Here is a 17723-nt window from a genome sequence, read left to right as displayed (position 1 = left end):
GAACAGGAAAAGCACAACACAGGCGTAAAGGGGAGGAGAATGGGAGGTGGCAGGTGGGGAAGGGAGATGGGGCAGTGTGTAAAGGAAAAGGTATGAACACCGGAAGAGAAAAGCCACATGCTGATACACTGGAGGAACCCTCAGCTGCCCTGCTAATGGCCCCACACGAGCAGCACCAGGAGGCCAGATCACAAGCCACGGACCATATCTGGGAGACCTAAGCCATGTGGCTCATGTCTGGGGCAGCCTCCCCGGGGTTATCACGATTTGTCTCGGGGGGTTTCCCCGGTGCACTGTGCAAACAGGCTTTTCTCCAGTAGCTGTGAGACGTTGTCCTTTCCCAGCAGTGTGCTCCCTATGGCTCCAGTGTGACAGCTGTCCTGCATGTTCCCTTCCATTCCTCAAGTCTGATCTGCCCCCCCCTATACCCAGTATCTCAGCTTAAGACCTTCCCCCACACCGGTGCCTTTAGGGCAGGAGCTGCTCTCTGGGCTGCGAGCAGCTGGTGCTGGTTCGTCACCTCCTGGCTCAGCAGGTTTGTGATCTGAAGAACTGAAATGGCACTTCCTCCCCCCGGGTGGGCAATGCGCCCCCGGTCCCACTGCCGCAGAGGGTGCAACTGCGCTGTCAGCAGGCTACGTGGCGGAGCATGTACGCCAGCCGTTACGGCTGCATCATCATCATCAGATTGGAAATCAGCCTGTTTACGTCCATATCCTATGTGCCTCTGGGGGGGGTCTTTCTACGCGGCAGGCTGAGCGCTAGGTCATGTATTCCACCCACCTACGAGCTTGTCTATACAGTAATGCCTCACTTAACGCCCTCCCGCGCAACGTTGTTTTGATGTTACGTCCCTGCTCCATTAGGGAACAGGCTCGTTTAAAGTTGTCCAACGCTCCCTTATAACGTCGTTTGGCTGCCTGCTCTGTCCACTGCTTGCAGGATTCTGTGGAAGAGCAGCGACTTTAGAAGGGAGCATTGCACAACGTCCTCTTCTCCGCCTCCTCCCCCTCCCTCCCAGCGCTTCCCCCGCTGCCAAACTGCTGTTTGGCGGCGCTTAGGACTTTCTGGGAGGGAGGGGGAGGAGCGGGGAAGCGTCGCACTCGGGGAAGGAGGCAGCGAGGCGGGGGTGGGGGGAGCTTTGCTGCCGGTGGGTGCAGAGCACCTGTTAATTTTTCACCGTCAACCAGCACCGAACTCTGCCAGCATTCAGGAGGTTGGAGGGGAGGGGGGAAGAGCTCCACAAACATCATTGATGAGTATAGTATTAAATGGTTTGTTTAAAACTTGTACCTGTATTAAATTGCTTGTTTAAAATTGTTTAAAACTTATACTGTTTATGTATATAATGCCTTTTGTCTGGCAAAAACAATTTCCTTGGAACTTAACCCCACCATTTACATGAAATCTTATGGGAAAATTGGATTCGTTTAACATTGTTTTGCTTAAAGTTGCATTTTTCAGGAACATAACTGCAATGTTAAGTGAGGAATTACTGTACAGGAGACTCTGCTGTACCCTCCCCGGGACGAAGCGCACTCCCACTCACTCGCCTCATTCCTTCTGTGCCCTTTCTTGGCCTGTCCCTCCCTCTCCAAGCTTGCTGGGTAGGGTCCCAGCATGTGCCGCCATTTCCTTCCATTACTTAGCTCCGAAAGGAAGGGGAGGGGCTCAATCATCTTACACCCAATATCAGAGCTCCAGAATACGGCCATGCGGGGCTACATCGAACACGTCTGCAAAGGGAGAAGAATAAGGCCCTGCCCCTCCAAACCGAGTATTGGGGGGAGGGATAGCTCAGTGGTTTGAGCATTGGCCTGCTAAACCCAGAGTTGTGAGTTCAATCCTTGAGGGGGCCATTTAGGGATCTGAGGCAAAAAAAAAATAAAAAAATAAAAAAAATTGGGGATTGGCCCTGCTTTGAGCAGGGGGTTGGACTAGGTGACCTCCTGAGGTCCCTTCCAAACCTGATATTCTGTTCTATTCTAAGTCGTGGGAACAGGGCAGCAGGTGTGCACCCGCTGCTCGTAGTGCTCGGGTGGGGCAGAGCTGTACCCCTTACCCCCCCATGCCAGCCAGCCGAGCAGGAGCATGCCGCATGCTTCTAAAGACGCAAGCAATTTACTCCTGCCCAGCACAATCCTGGGGCAGCAGCGGGATTGTAGCTCTGAGGGGAACCTTTGAGGCCCAGGGCCTCCCCACAGGTTGGTGCAGTTTGTGCAGCACCTATTGCTCAGGCCCACGTCGGGAAATGGTCTTCATTGAGTGGTTGCCCAGTTATGTGATTCTGGTGAATTCCGTGTATTCTTAATGCAAAGGGAAAGGGAAAGGCAGCTAAGCCAGCGGCAGACTTGCTTTTGCTAATTAAAAACAAAACCCCTTAGGCTAAATTATTAATACAAGGGAGGAAGGAGACTTCCCACGGCCTGCACGATTTGTGCGCAAGCTGCAGAGAAAGTTCAGCCCTGACTGGGTTTGACCAGACTTTCAGTCTTCACCACTCTATTAAAAATGCAGCTGGTGCTTTAAAACAATGGTCCAATTAACTAACGGTGAGTCATGGGTGCGCTAATTGTCAAGGTGTTGGTCATGTATCAACTAATTGCATATCAGAACATCCAGCTGAGACAGCAATGAATGCTCAGGGCCAGATCCTGAGCCGGTGACCTTGAAGTCACTAGAGCTACCCCAATGGGCACCACAGGCAGTCAAGAGGTGTAAGCTTGGCTCCACCCCATCACAGTTTGCTGTGTCACAGCCAATCAGCATCTTCTTTCAACTGCCAGGGACTTCACAAGTCGGGAATTGCTCCCAGGTTGCGACGGATCCCTGCAGCTCTGTGAATTAATGAGACTTCGCAGAGGTAGACCACCGCGGAACCAGTTGCCCACGAGGAGAGAATATAATCAGGAGGAAATTAAAATTAAGATGAAGTGCTTAAAAAAACGAACAACAAAGAAAAACAAAACAAAAAAAAACAAACCCCAAGGAAAAAGCCAAATGATCTGGATGTTGTGGTTCTTTGCTACAATGTAGCGTGCAGAATGTTTCTGGCATGTCTGAGATGATAACGCTCTTGGGCTCAGGCAAATTTGCATTCTTGTTTGAGAGCTGTGCTTTCAAGTCAAGTCATTCAGACTGGAGACAGACAGCACGTTATCTAGGCAATGCAAACCACCATTCAGCAGCGTGTGTGAGAGCTGTGGGCATGTGAGAGGGATGTAGGCATTTCTTTATACTGCTTCAAAACCCTCCCCCCTTCACACGCGTGAGAATTCCCACTGAAGCCAAAGGGACAGCGCGCATCAGTCAGTCAAGCAGGATTTGGCTCCGAGTGTGAAAAACTTCATCTCCTTTGAGATCTGCACAATTGGGGAACAGGTGGCCTCAGCATCATGGGTTCGGGACTGTTTCCAAAGCACGGCCAGGTGCAGCTGTGCTCTCCCTGACTCTCGTTTAGAAGAGAACATCCTGGGCAGCCAGAGATGCAGGGACAGCAGGTTGTTCCTCCAGTTAAGACAAAATTGAGCCAGGAGGCAATGAAAAAAAAGAAAACAAAGGCTGGTTCTGATTTCCTGAGCGATCTCATACGAGTCATTCAGCCTCTTTGTGCCGTGGCTTAATAATGCTGATACCTATGGGTGTTGTGAGGAGAAAGCAATTACAACTTGTGAAGTGCACTGGCCTTTTTGGAGGGAAGGTACTATATCAGATCCCAGTGCTGGGCACCTCCTGCAAAACACGGGCGGCCCCGCCATTGTCAATTGTTTGTACATGGTGCATGCGCACACATGCACTGAGCAAGAGACAGTCCTTCCCCCAAAAACTTCTCCTCTAGACACAAACGGTGGCAGAAAGGAAAGATTACTTTACTACCCCTATTGTACAGCTGGGAAACTGAGGCACAGAGCGACTGAGTGACTTAACCAAGGCCCTGGAGGGAGCCTGTGGCAGAGCTGAGTATTGAATCTGGAACTCCAGAACAGTTGCTTAACCATAGGACCTTCTCTGAGGTTTTAAACCCACCTTCTTAATTTTTATTTGTAAGGCAACAAATATCTTAAAAAACCAAAGTCCCTAGTAGATAAAATTAGCTCCAACGTGTTGCCCCTTTATATCCAGTGATTTTTCATTAAACCCAGAGATTGTGGTGCGCACAAGCCAATGATAGGTGAGTGTTATTTGTTAAATGTACTGAAGATAGGCTTACCTTTCATCTGCACAAAATCGAGCTGGTGGATGGATTGCAGCAAAGGCGCACTGTCCAGGTTTAAATCAAAGTCTGTGGTCATCCTTGGGGTTAGCGTCCCTTTTCCCCACTGGTCCTCGGTCAAGTGCACTCTCCTGATCAGAGCATCGGAAATCTGATTGCAAGAAAGACTTCAGTTATTACACGCCACTCCAGCAAGTGCTTTGTGCCCTAGAAAGAGCTGGTTCTTTATGACAGTAAAAGTCAACAGGGCTTGAAATCAAAGGCTTGCCCACATTGAGTTTTGGCGTCACTAAAGTTTCATGGTGACTTGAGTTTTGCCATTAACTTCAATGGGGCCAGGGTGTCACCCAAGGGCTCTACCAAGGCCATTCATTTTAGGTTTAGATTTTGTACAGTACTTCAAGCAGAACCAAATTATGTATCTGGAGCTACTGAGCATCTTAGTTAGGCCAAACGAATCAATGCCATCTTATAGGGGTGACCCAATGCCCAGAGACATCAATGCAAGGGCTTTCACTGGCTGCAGTGAAAAGCCCTTCTTATGAACTATTATTGTTCTTGTGAGCCACGTATTGAGTCTGTCTCCCATTAGGGTCCTGGAGGGCTGCGTGTTGTAATATTTATTCTGGAGATACAATAAGAATCTTCCTCCAAACTCTTCTCCCAGTGTCTGTGTTCCAGTGTTCTCACAGGATGAATTCATTCCTGTTTTGCTTCCTACCTTACATGCAGCCTTCTCCAGCCTGTTCAGTCTCTGACATCCATGTAAGATATTTTTTTCTCCTTACAGAGGGCCAGTTTCTGATGTCCTTGCTCACAATGAGTAGTAATTTCGCACAGTGCCATTGAAATCATGCAGAGAAAGGTGCTACTCACGTGGGTTAAGGGTATCAGGACCTGCCTCATAGCTAGTGCCGCTGCGTTTCTTGTGACGAACCAGCGGTACTCACTCTTAGAGCACAGGGATACGTCTCCCTTGTTCGGTCTTCATTGACAGGTAAAATCTCTAGAAATACACAGCTAACACAGGGTCTGATCCTCCTCATGCTACAGCGGATGGGAGTTTAGCTGCTGAGTTCCAGTGGAACAGGACTGGGCCCCAAAATACTAAGGAATCTTCTTAAGATCATGCCTATGCTAGACTGAAATTGGCAGGAAGAAAATCTCCCTAGATGACTGGGCCCAATCCAATATGCCACCTTGGAGCCCTCTTCCACACCCCACAAATCCCTAGGATTGCATCAGCAACCTTACACTAGAAAGCAGAAGCACCCTGCTGCTGGCCATGTCTCCTCTCCTTGGCCAGGCCCCTGACATGGCTCCTATGCTGGTGGCAGGAAGGGGATGGGGATGGGGTAGAGCTTTAATAATCCTTTACAAAGTATTTTTAGACCATTATATATATATATATATACACAGAGAGAGAGAGAGAGCGCTATTATTAAGTATCACTAAGTATATATTATTAAGTATTACTAAGTATTATCTAGTGCCTAAATACTCCTGATGGGATTGGCACGTTCTTCTAATGACAACGAATATGGACCAATCAACCTGGGGCTGTATTCCTCTGTGGTGTAGCTCCACTGACTCCATCCTAGTTACACAGGGGATGAATGTGGCCTCTGGACCTGCACTCGCTCGCCCTCGCAGTCAGCCCAGCTCTTCTGTCCAAAGGCACCTGGAAGTGAACAGCCACACACCCACCTGTAAAAACCCACTGGGGTCGTTCTCTTTGATGACCTCCAAACAGTACTCCATCAGGCCTGTGGTCTGGCGCAGCTTGACTGTGCAGTGAGAGATCTGGTCTCGTACCACCTGCAACGGGATGAGGAGAGGAGTTTCCAAGTGCAGGTGGAAGCAGTGAGGGTTGAAGGGCATGTGCCCGCCCCCAAAAGGTTAACAGGGGCTTTGCCATTGGGAACAGGATCAGACCATGAAAGGATCAGACTGAAGAACTCTGTCAAAGGACGGGAGCAAAAGACTAAAGAGAACATCAAAGACAGGAGTTAAATAATTGGCCTCCAGAGCCCTGAATCCATGAAGAGCACACAACTGGATTGGATTAATTATTCAGACTAGTGGATTAGATGTATCTCTGCTCACAGCACACCATTAATACGAGGACACAACACAGAAACAGCTGAGTTACAAATAACTGTTTACTCACTATACACAACATACATGGCCCAGCTACAGATAGACACAGTCACTCTAGTAGGGATCTAGTGGCTTCTGCAGCAGAAGACAGGGAGACCCACTAGAGGGTTTCCAAAGTATTCTAAAAGGGGGCTACCTAATTCCTATCATCCTCAGCTGGTGTCGATCAGCGAAGTGACTCTGTTTCCAAGGAAGACATGCCTGTTTATCAGCTGAGGGTCTGGCCCTGTATTTTTAAACTAAACACATATAAACTTCAACATTATCGATTACTATTAGCAGTAATAACACCTAGTCCTTATCTAGCACATTTCATCAGCAGTTCTCAAAGCGCTTTTCAAAAGAGGTCAGTATCACAATCCCCAATGGGGAAACTGAGGCACAGATTGGTGAAGTGGCTTGCCTAAGGGCAACCAGGAGCAGAGCTGGGACTAGACCCAAGGTCTCCTAAGTCCCAGTCTACTGCCCTTATTTACTTACAAGGCTACACTGCCTCCTTCCCCTAGTGGTGGGCTGTAGTGAAAGTAACTTCTTCCCAAATGCCAGGGTTGTCAGTAAAAATAGGGTCCTCAGACCCCTCCTTCCTTTATTTTAGGGCTACATCTTTCTCCATGAACTCTTTCCACCTCGGCAGAGCTCAGCCCTCCCTCTGCTTTGAGAGCTGCAGGTGGGAAGTGCTAGATAAGAACGAGGTGGCATTACAGATAGTAGCTGATAATGCTGCAGTTTATATTTTTTGATCAACATATAATCATGTCTTCAGTCTTGCACGGTGCTGAGTCAGCAACACAGGGCACATCAGAGCAGGCCCTATGTTTGCAGGATGCAACCACTGGTGTCACTGGGTAAGGAGAACCGTGGAAACACATGCAAATTAATCCACAGATCTGGAGGACAGGTCAAGGTGAATTACTTAGCGCTACCCACGAATGACCAGCAAGAATCCGTCAGCAAGAACGCCTGGCACTCCACAGATACAGTCACTACCTCTCTCTTTACAGTCCCCGTAAAATCACTGCTTCTTTATGTAATTTACTCTGTGGCTCTCCAGACCATGTTCTCTATGAAGACGCATCAGTTCAACTGTAGGGGGTCCCTAGAAAGGGAAGTGCTGCATGACCCTAGTAGCAGAATACACATGGGTGCACTGACCCTGATCTGCTGAGAAAAATAGCAACAATTTATACCAGATGCCTATACAGGCAGGAAATCACAGAACATCACCATGCTGAATCCTAGAAACAGAAACATTAACATGCCCATCTTTGACCCTTCCCCATGGTCCTTTTTCACGGTGAGTCACTGGAAAGAGTCAATCTTTCTCAGCTCTGGCCCTTGGGTCTCCTGACAGTGAGTTCTGGGAGATGGCGTCAGTGCTTACGACCGACTGGCACTTCAGGGCAAAATTCTCCCCTCTGACCTTTACTGCCAATCTCTTACCTGCCGCAACGGATTTTTGCTGCATACTCTGCACTTATTCAGCATACAGGACTTCAGCTGATGTCGATGGAAGTTTTGTGCACAGGGTACGCAAGAGAGATGTTTCGCGGAGGATAAGAGATCTGTAGCACAGATCAGTGAGAGTAATTTTATCCTTTTGGCTGAATGCTCCAATGGAAGGTCTGAGACGTTTTAAAAAAAGAGCCCAAAGCTTTGTAAAGTTCTCCTTTAGGCCTCAATCAAGCTAACCGATTCAGTAGATCCTATTTGTTTAATGTGGACAATACAATGTGAACAATGTTTAATACAGACAAAGCACAGAATCATAGAAGATTAGGAAGGGACCTCAGGAGGTCATCTAGGCCAACCCCCTGCTCAAAGCAGGACCAACCCCAACTAAATCATCCCAGCCAGGGCTTTGATGGGATGTTCCATCACCATATGCAGCAACAAACCATTTGAAAAGCCTGCAGTAAACGGAAATGGAGGTCACAGTTTCGCATTCATTGCTACAGTAGTTACACCACAGTGTCTATGCACCAGCCAGGTATGTGGATAGACAGCACTATTGGCAAGGTAGCTTCATCTGATGACAAGTGAAATGTATCACCCGAGCATCCTCATTGCTCAGATACCGTAAGGTGAAATGAAGCATGCGCTAAACTTCTGCCCATGTGACTGGCTGTTAAGAGTGCAATTACTCCTTCACGCCAATCAAGGAAATCTTGTGTTTCTCAGGTATAATTTAACCACCTATACAGAATTACATACCACACTGAAAACTGTCCAGAGCTCCATGTGACTCAGGCTGATATGCCCACTTATGCAGCAATGCATTAGTTAAAGGATTGCCAACAAATAATTTTCTATATAGCTCCTGATTTGTATTGACTCTCCACAAAAACCCTTTTGCTGGTTTTATCCCTCTTTCTAGGAAAACATTATATTCAATTTGATTGCTGTGAAACTGAAGCCAGAGTAATCCCCTTTGGTTTAATTCTCTGGGTCTGAATTTGCTTTCACTTACATGGATGCAAACCAGGTCCAAGTTCACTGAAGTCAGGAATTGCACCAATGTACTGAAAAGACAACTCTAGTCTGTCCATGCACCAGCAACCCTAACCATATCAACCCAAGAGGATTCACAACTCCAGAAACAGTGTTAACTAGTGCACTATTGAGGTAAAACCAGCAGGGGGAGCTCACACATTGTTTTTTGGTATGTTCCACTATACCAAAGTGAAAGGAAAAGGAGTACTTGTGGCACCTTAGAGACTAACCAATGTATTTGAGCATAAGCTTTCGTGAGCTACAGCCCACTTCATCGGATGCTTATGCTCAAATAAATTGGTTAGTCTCTAAGGTGCCACAAGTCCTCCTTTTCTTTTTGCGAATACAGACTAACACGGCTGCTAATTTGAAACCTGTCATTATACCAAAGTGGTGAATGCTAAAGTTTGCTTTTAATTTTGTGACAGCATACAGTAGTGATGGGTTATCTTTCAAGGCCAGGACATAATGCAGAGAGGCTGCCCTCACCAAGGTATGGCAATTAGAAGAGCACATCAGAGTTTTGCCCTAGACATATTAAAGATTTCCCTATAATTTGGAGGAAGATGTAATTCAATGCTAATTTGACACCCAAGTGAGCTGAAACAATTACCCTGAGAAGGAGGAGCACGGCCTACCGGCCAGGCCAGTAAACTAGAGCCCTGGGTTCTACTCCTGGCTCCGCCATTGACAAGCTGTGTGACCGTGCCCAAATCACATCCCTTCTCTGTGCCTCAGTTTCCCTCCTTTGTCTATTTAGATTGTGAGCTCTTTGGGGCAGGGACATCTCTCACTATAGGTTTGATCCGTGCCTAGCATAGAACCTCTTAGCAAAAGTGTAATATAAATGATAATATATTGCCTATCTTCATAAAATACACTGTCTTCTAACACCAACCAGCCCCTCACACCTCTTCTATTCCTTCTGCCAGCCATTTCTCAAGAAGCTCCTCTGTATCCAGCCTTATGAACTGGGGTTTGGCTCTTGTTGTCAAAAAGCTGGTGTCTCATGGGGAGTGATGTTCCTGGCTCAGCCGCTGTTCTTTCCACAGCACGCTGCAGCGAGTGAAGGTCACGGCTTCCACTCACTTTGGTCGCTTGATATAGTTTGACATTTTAAATTAGCCAGTTTTAACGATAGCCCCATGCACAGCAGCTGTTTGCAGCAAGATGTGTGGCCCTAAACTCAGGGGGCTAAAGTCTGCTTTACCTTTTGGGGGAACAGTGTGTGAACAGATTTCCTGCCAGCCAAGGCGTCAGGCTGGTTTCCCTAGTCGCCGCAGACATGGCCTGCCTCTGCTCTGCAGTCCAGCTTTTTAAACCACTTCAGAGCATAGTTAGGGCTAGTTTACAATGGCCAGGGGAATCAAGCTCCTGCCTTGCCTGCACTGTAAAGGGGAAACAGAAGTAGGACTGGGACCCGAGAGTTTCATCGCCTGAATAAGCGGAGAGTAACTTGTTCACGGGCCAATAAAAATCTAACCCCGTCTATACCTTTAACACTGCTCCTCTGGGACTTGGCATCTCACTCCAAAGCCATCTCCGCGGCTCTCACCATTGTGTCGAGCATATTCACTTCATGTAAAGTCCTGAGACCCCGCATGGATTATCGTTAGCCCTTAGTTTCTTGGTTCTTTGGGGCTGATTCCCTGTTGCCTTGTAACCTGGTCTAGTCATTTACGTTGGGCAAAGTGGGTGTAAAAGACTTCTTGGGCCAGATTCTTGTCTCAGGTGCTTCGGTTCTAAACCCCTGTAATCTGACCGTCTTCAGTGGCGGTACACTAGGGTAAGTAAGGGGATGTCTACACTGCAATAAACAACTCATGGCTAGCCCGGGTCAGCTGATTCAGGCTCGCAGGGCTGAGGCTGCTGAGCTGCCAAATTGCAGTGTAGACATTTGGGCTTGGACTGGAACCTGGGCTTTGGGACCCTGCAAGAACAGAGGGTCCCAGAGCTTGAGCTCTGGCCCAAGCCCAAACGTCTACACTGCAGATTTGTAACTGTGCAGCCCGAGCCCCATGAACCTGAGTCAGCTTACCTGGACCAGCCGCGGCCACATCTTTTATCACAATGTAGACCCCGTGGCTTTCTCAGATTCTCTCCTCATTGGCAACCTTTCAGACGACCTGCTTCTGGCCATACAGCTGCTCTGCAGGATAAGAAGTCGCTGCCCAGTCATGGAACCTGCTCTGGTTCCTAAAGTGCACGTTGCCCACAAACACCAACGCCCAGTGAACGCCACCTGAAGAGACTGTGTGTTTCTCTGTCGGTCGGACCACTGATGAGCTGTGTAATCGCCGGGCCAAATGCACATAAAAGCAGCAGCCTTCCCTTCATCCCATCCCGCTGTGAAAACGCTCCCTTGGGAAATGCATATACTGCTAGGGAGGCAACAAATATGGGATTGGAAAAACAATCTTTATCTCCTAATCTTCTTTGCGACTTAAATCTTGGTTCAGTTCTTGCTGGATAATGAATTCATGGGCTTCTCCCTACAAAGCCAATGCTTTAATAATATCATCAGTGGAACCACCATCTGCTATACCTGGCAATGCATGTAAATCTCAGATGGTTTTGTTTCGGCTAAGTGTTAAATTAAGAAAATGGTTGCAAGGAGAGACTAAGGTCAGTGGCAAGCCAGTCTAACCCAGGAGCCTACTACAGATCAGATGCCCAATGCCGGTTCACATCAGGCTTTGTACTCTTCCTGCACTGCCTGTGTTACTCGCTGCAAAGTGGAGCACACTGAAGCGTACGTGCAACAGACAATGCGAGTGACTGTACGGGGTTGCCCTGCAGAGCGCAGGCCCTGGATGTGTGCCGATGAAGCACAAGACTGAACATGGGAATTTTAAACCTACAACATTATGCAAAGTCAAAACATTTACGGTGGTCATCAGCAGTGTGATTAGCTGGGTCTGGACCGGGTCCAACACGTTTATGAAGCAGGATTAATGAAATTCCTGCCTATGTCAATAGACACTGAGCGTTCAGCTGTGAGCACAATCGTCCTGTAACTTGGGCCCACTGCTCACACCCACAAAGCTGGACTCATCTGTGCAGGGCAGGGGAGACTGCACCAGTTTGCAACTGCAGGGCCTCCCTGTAATTCATCTGCTTGAGCAGGATGGAGCGCTGGAGCTTGCATCCCCATGGAAGGGGCTGGGGGGCTCCACCACTTCAAACCTGCAGATCCCGCCAGATTATATAAGGGCCTGATCCAAACCCCTCTACGGTCAATAGAAAGATTCTCATGGACTCCAGGGGGATTTGGAAAAGCCCAGAAGAGTCCAGCAACTCTGCTGCACGCATTACTTTGGAACGATACAAACCAAGGATACAAACCAAGCCTTGCTTAATTATGGAACATGCTGGGAAGAGGCTAATAGGATGTAACTGACTGGGTAAGTCATGTTGGGGAGTTTGGCAGTGCTGGGCTGGTTGGGAAAGAGTTCAGAGCAGCTGCTTATGATTTGGTGGTGATCTCTTTGACAACGCAAAGGGATTTTTTTTCTTTACATGCTAAAGGGGGGCACCAACCAGAACCCTCTGTTGCTAATTACTGCCTGTCATGGAGCATTTTTGTCAGCCCCTGCAGCTCACTGCAACCTTAAAATAGGCAATTTATTCCAAAAGCTTTTCTTCCCGGTAAGATAACATTAGCTGTAATTTACATTTTAATACAGCCCCTAAAAGACAATAACATCTGCACTCATCTCTGCACAAGGGTCTGCTTTCCTTTTCAGTATTCGACACTAGGTTACTGGATTTTGCAACCTTCACTACCAAACCTTGGCCCCTCAGAGGTCCAAAGGATGAGCTAGGCCGGAGCTACCACGCAGGAGGACTCCAGTTTAGGACACCCTGTGAGACTCCAACTCCTGCATGTCACCTGTGATCACTCTCAGGGCTGGTCTCCATGGTGCATTGGTCTGCACCAAAGGTGTGTAAATCTTAGTCTGCACTACTGTGTTATGAGCTAACTGGCTCATGCAGATCCTGCTGGTGTGCATGAAAAGTTCCCTAGTGCGGGTTAACATAGTACGGTTTGAAACAGAACTACATTAATGCACATTAAGAAACTTTTAGCGCATGTCAGCAGTGTCCACATAGGTCAGTTAGTGTGTGATATGCTTATGACTAAAGCATCATGTAGGCAAGCCCTCGATCTCCTGAGATGATTATTGCAACATTCAGGAAGGAATCACCCTATACAGCATTAGCCAGCAGCATTATGCTTTTTCCACTAGTGGAGGCCCATCGCCAAAGACAGCCCTCAGTTTGATGGACCAATGATTTGATCTGGCATGGAAAATCTTATGTCCCTATTAGATCTGGCTGAAAAATGGCGGTGGGGTGGGGTGGGGATGTTGATTTTTGATTTTTGGCTGAAATTCAATACTGAAAAATTGTGGTCAAAACGAGGAAAAAGTCAATGTGGAATTTCTGCTCTGGTGCCTCGTACTCCTGTTCTCCTTTATAGACTGGGTTGTCTGGTCGGACTACATCTCCCACGATGCACCATGGTCTACTCTCTTGGAGGCAGACCCTGTGCATCATGGGAGTCCTTGGCCATTGAGCAGCATGGAAGATGTAAGCCGGTGTAGGAGCCCGGCCCATAGAGGAGAATCATAGAATCACAGAACATTAAGGTTGGAAGAGACCTCAGTAGGTCATCTAGTCCAACCCCCTGCTCAAAGCAGGACCAATCCCAACTAAATCATCCCAGCCAGGGCTTTGTCAAGCCGGGCTTAAAAACCTCTAAGGATGGAGATTCCACCACCTCCCTAGGTAACCCATTCCAGGGCTTCACCACGCTCCTAGAGAAATAGTTTTTCCTAATAGCCAACCTAGACCTCCCCACTGCAATTTGAGACCATTGCTCCTTGTTCTGTCATCTGCCACCAGTGAGAACAACCTAGCCCCATCCTCTTTGGAACCCCCCTTCAGGCAGTTGAAGGCTGCTATCAAATCCCCCCTCACTCTTCTCTTCTGCAGACTAAATAAGCCCAATTCCCTCAGCCTCTCCTAGTAGTCATGTGCTCCAGCCCCCTAATCATTTCTGTTGCCCTCCGCTGGACTCTCTCCAATTTGTCCACATCCTTTCTGTAGTGGGGGGGAGACCAAAACTGGATGCAATACTCCAGATGTGGCCACACCACGGCTGAATAGATGGGAATAATCATTTCCCTTGATCTGCTGGCAATGCTTCTACTAATGCAGCCCAATATGCCGTTAGCCTTCTTGGCAACAAGGGGACACTGTTGACTCATATCCAGCTTCTCATCCACTGTAATCCCTACGTCCATTTCTGCAGAACTGCTGCTTAGCCAGTTGGTCCCAAGCCTGTAGCGGTGCATGGGATTCTTCCGTTCTAAGTGCAGGACTCTGCACTTGTCCTTGTTGAACCTTGTCAGATTTCTTTTGGACCAATCCTCCAATTTGTCTAGGTCACTCTGGACCCTATCCCTACCCTCCAGCATATCTACCACTCCTCCCAGTTTAGTGTCATCAGCAAACTTGCTGAGGGTGCAGTTCATGCCATCTTCCAGAACGTTAATGAAGATATTGAACAAGACCAGCCCCAAGACCAACCCTTGGGGCACTCCGCTCGATACCGACTGCTAACTGGACACTGAGCCGTTGATCACTACCTGTTAAGCCCAACGATCTAGCCAGCTTTCTATCCACCTTATGGTCCATACATCCAATCCATACTTTTTTAACTTGCTGGCAAGAATACTGTGGGAGACCATGTCAAAAGAATGGGAACATGCGGTACCTAAACTAAATCTCCCATAGTGCACTGCAGCGGCATTCCAAATCAAAGTATTTTGGTTTTCAGGCATTCATTTTTTGATGAAAAATTGAGAGTTTCCACAGAAAGTGGAGACTACTTGTGAAAAAATTTTCTTTACAAAATCCAATTTTCTGTCAAAACCCAATTTTGACAGAACATTTTCGAGCTGCCTTAGACTCTGAGTTAATAAGGTGATGTTCTTGGTGCCCTGAGAGAAGAGTGCCTAAATTGTTCCCTGCTCTTAAGAGCCCCTTCTCCTTTCACTGAACATCGTCCCACATACTGAGTTGAGGAAATTCCCATATCCCACCCTTCCAGAGGGAAGAACATAGCGTCAATGGCAAAGGTTGGTCCTACAGAAAAGGGGGAGGTGGGTCTGACAGTCAGCCTTACCTACTAGCCAGAAGAGCTACACCAAAATCTTGTGTCAAATCAAAAAGGGGTATGACGCACGAGCAAAGACAATACACTGCCCCCCTCTGTCTGCTGTTGGTAGTAACAGGGCCTGTGTCCTGGAGTGGAGAAGCTGAGCTCAGACATCACTGACTCATTATTATGGCCTGATGATGCTCCCAAGAGAGGCTGTTCCATAGTGCACTGTGATGACGGTAGTTTCACTTATCCAATGAGATTATTTTCAAAATCCAATAGCCCAACTGGAACTTTTCACAAGAAACCCTATAAATCGAAAGCAATGGGCCCATAGGGCATCACAAGGCATTTTAATAGCCAGCCAGACTGAAAGCTAAGGCCGGTTAAATTTATTGACATTTGCCTTGTCTCTCTCTCTTGTTTAAAGCTGCTGTTCATTTCTGGCTGATATAAAAATCAAATACCTAGTGCCCCCATTAACCATTAGACCAGGGGTCGGCAACCTTTCAGAAGCAGTGTGCCGAGTCTTCATTTAGTCACTCTAATTTAAGGTTTCGCGTGTCAGTCATACATTTTAACGTTTTTAGAAGGTCTCTTTCAATAAGTCTGTAATATATAACTAAACTATGGTTGTATGCAAAGTAAATAAGGTTTTTAAAATGTTTAAGAAGCTTCATTTAAAATTAAATTAAAATGCAGAGCCCCCCGGCCCGGTGGCCAGGACCCGGGCAGTGTGAGTGCCCCTGAAAATCAGCTCGCATGCTGCCTTTGGCATGCTTGCCATAGGTTGCCTACCCTTGCATTAGAACAAATAAACAAGAGGTGGGGTAAATTCTCTATCACCTGGAGTCTTTGAACCAGCCTGGGGTGTCTCTTTCTACAAGATGTGCTCTAGGTTCCCCACAAGTTGGGCCAGATGTGTAGGGTGAAGTTTCTGGCCTGTATTATGAAGGAAGTGAAAACAGATCATCATAATGGTCCCTTCTGGTCTTAAAATCTACAGCTGAAACTAAAGAGGGGTTGTTTTCTGAAATGCAGACAGAGAAAAGGGTTATCAGTCGGGGAGGAGGGGCGCAATGCACCTTTCATGGTACAGAACTAATGAGAGCAGTGGTTAAAATGCAGGTGGAAAGAACAACTGGAAAGATTCTGACATTCAGGCCTAACTTACAATGCCTATGTGTAATTTGTACAAAGTATTTCCAGTTGGACATGTTTCAGTGGAGATCAGAGGGGGTTTGTAACTGGAATTGCAGTGGCATTAATAGTCATCACGATGCCGGAGGTACCATATGTAGGAAACTTGAATGATCTCATTTGAGATGAGATGAGATTGAGATGACCTCTCGAGGTCCCTTCCAATCCTATGATTCTACGATTTCCATCTAAGGATTTGTAAGGTGCAGTTCCGAGCCCAGATTCCAGTGCAAAATACACAAATGGAGAACAAACCAAAAAGCCCCAGAGAAGTTAGTGCTAATAAAACAACTTAGTAAAACCAGCAGAAAGCAAAGTGGTATGAGAAGGCTAGAGGCGTAAAACCTCATTACTAAAGGGATAACTCAGGGTAAAAATAAATGTTGATAGAAAGTCCATTTATATTTGACTTCTTGAACAGGTTCCCAAGCTCATTCATTTTGCAATGTCATCTCTTTCTTCTGCAATCCTTGCTGCCTCTCCGGATCAATGAGCCAGCTCTCTGCTCTAAGAAGAATGAGTCAGATGGCTTCTGAGTCAGGAGCCTTCAAGTTCAACTGCCTCTTACTACTGATCCCAGGCCTTACTCTAGAGTCTCTGCAGGATGGTCTCCTGCACTTGGTGTTAGTGCCATCTCTCCATGTGCAGGCAGAATGCCAAAATACTGTGTCCAAGACACTTGAAACCTTTTACAATCAATCCTCCCTCAGGCAGCAGAAAAATGAACTGTCCAGCCTTTAACCTCTCTTCATAGCTTTTCCCTCTCCCTTGTCCACTCTCCAGTACAGATCACCTCCACAAGGTGCTCAGATACCTCCCATGGGCACGAGCAAGACATAAAAGACTGAGAGATAATGTGGGGACTGGAGAGTTTTTGTAAAAGAAAGCACAGGAAGGTCTCATGTTAGCTGCTCAAAGGGGGGCCTGGTCTACGTCAACCTAATTATGTCAGTATCCACACTTCAGCCTTGCTCCCACCAGTGTAAGTGCCGTGCTACACCGACATCATAACTCCAGCTCCACGAGAGGCGTGGGGCTTCTGTCGGTGTAGTTAGGGCGACGCCGTGCCCATGCAGACACTGCGGGTTATTACGCTGGCGGTTGGCTGTCATCCTTGTCACTTTCACGGCTCCCTGCCCGGGCTGTGACATTGACAAGAAAGCCGCTCACAGCTGGGGCCGTCACACTGGAGTGGGAGGTGAGCTCCAGCTAGAGCCCTGCTGCCCTGCAGGGCTCTGCTGGGCTGCCACCTGGGCTCCCCACTCCTCGCTGGGTGCCCTGCTGCCCCTCCCGGGTCCCGGCTCCCCACTCCCCCTTCCAAGCTGGGCTGCTGCCTGGGTTCCGAGCTCCCTGTTCCCCGCTGGGAGCCTGGCTGCACCCGAACTCCGAGCTCCCTGCTGGGCAGCCAGGCTCCTGGCGGGGAGCTGCGTGGAGCTGAGAGTTCAGGCTCTCAGCCCCCCACACGTCAGTGGAAGCGCTGCTGGTGAGGAC

The 17723-nt window shown here is 47.8% G+C and overlaps 1 protein-coding gene across 11 annotated transcripts in view; it reads right to left on the bottom strand.

The window, feature by feature from the left end:
* Positions 1 to 17723, bottom strand: part of TRIM9 (tripartite motif containing 9) — a 128521-nt gene that overhangs the window by 33887 nt on the left and 76911 nt on the right. For all 11 annotated transcript variants that reach the window (XM_084631285.1, XM_084631291.1, XM_084631293.1 and 8 more), the window contains exons 4-5: positions 5921 to 6031; positions 4211 to 4364 (exon numbers count right to left, since the gene is read on the bottom strand). In XM_084631285.1, coding sequence (XP_084487411.1) covers positions 4211 to 4364; positions 5921 to 6031 — 265 coding nt within the window. The remainder of the gene's footprint in view (positions 1 to 4210; positions 4365 to 5920; positions 6032 to 17723) is intronic.

Source organism: Lepidochelys olivacea, assembly GCF_965140295.1.
Source record: "Lepidochelys olivacea isolate rLepOli2 genome assembly, chromosome: 6".
NCBI lineage: Eukaryota > Metazoa > Chordata > Testudines > Cheloniidae > Lepidochelys > Lepidochelys olivacea.
This window is presented reverse-complemented; position numbering and strand designations above follow the sequence as displayed.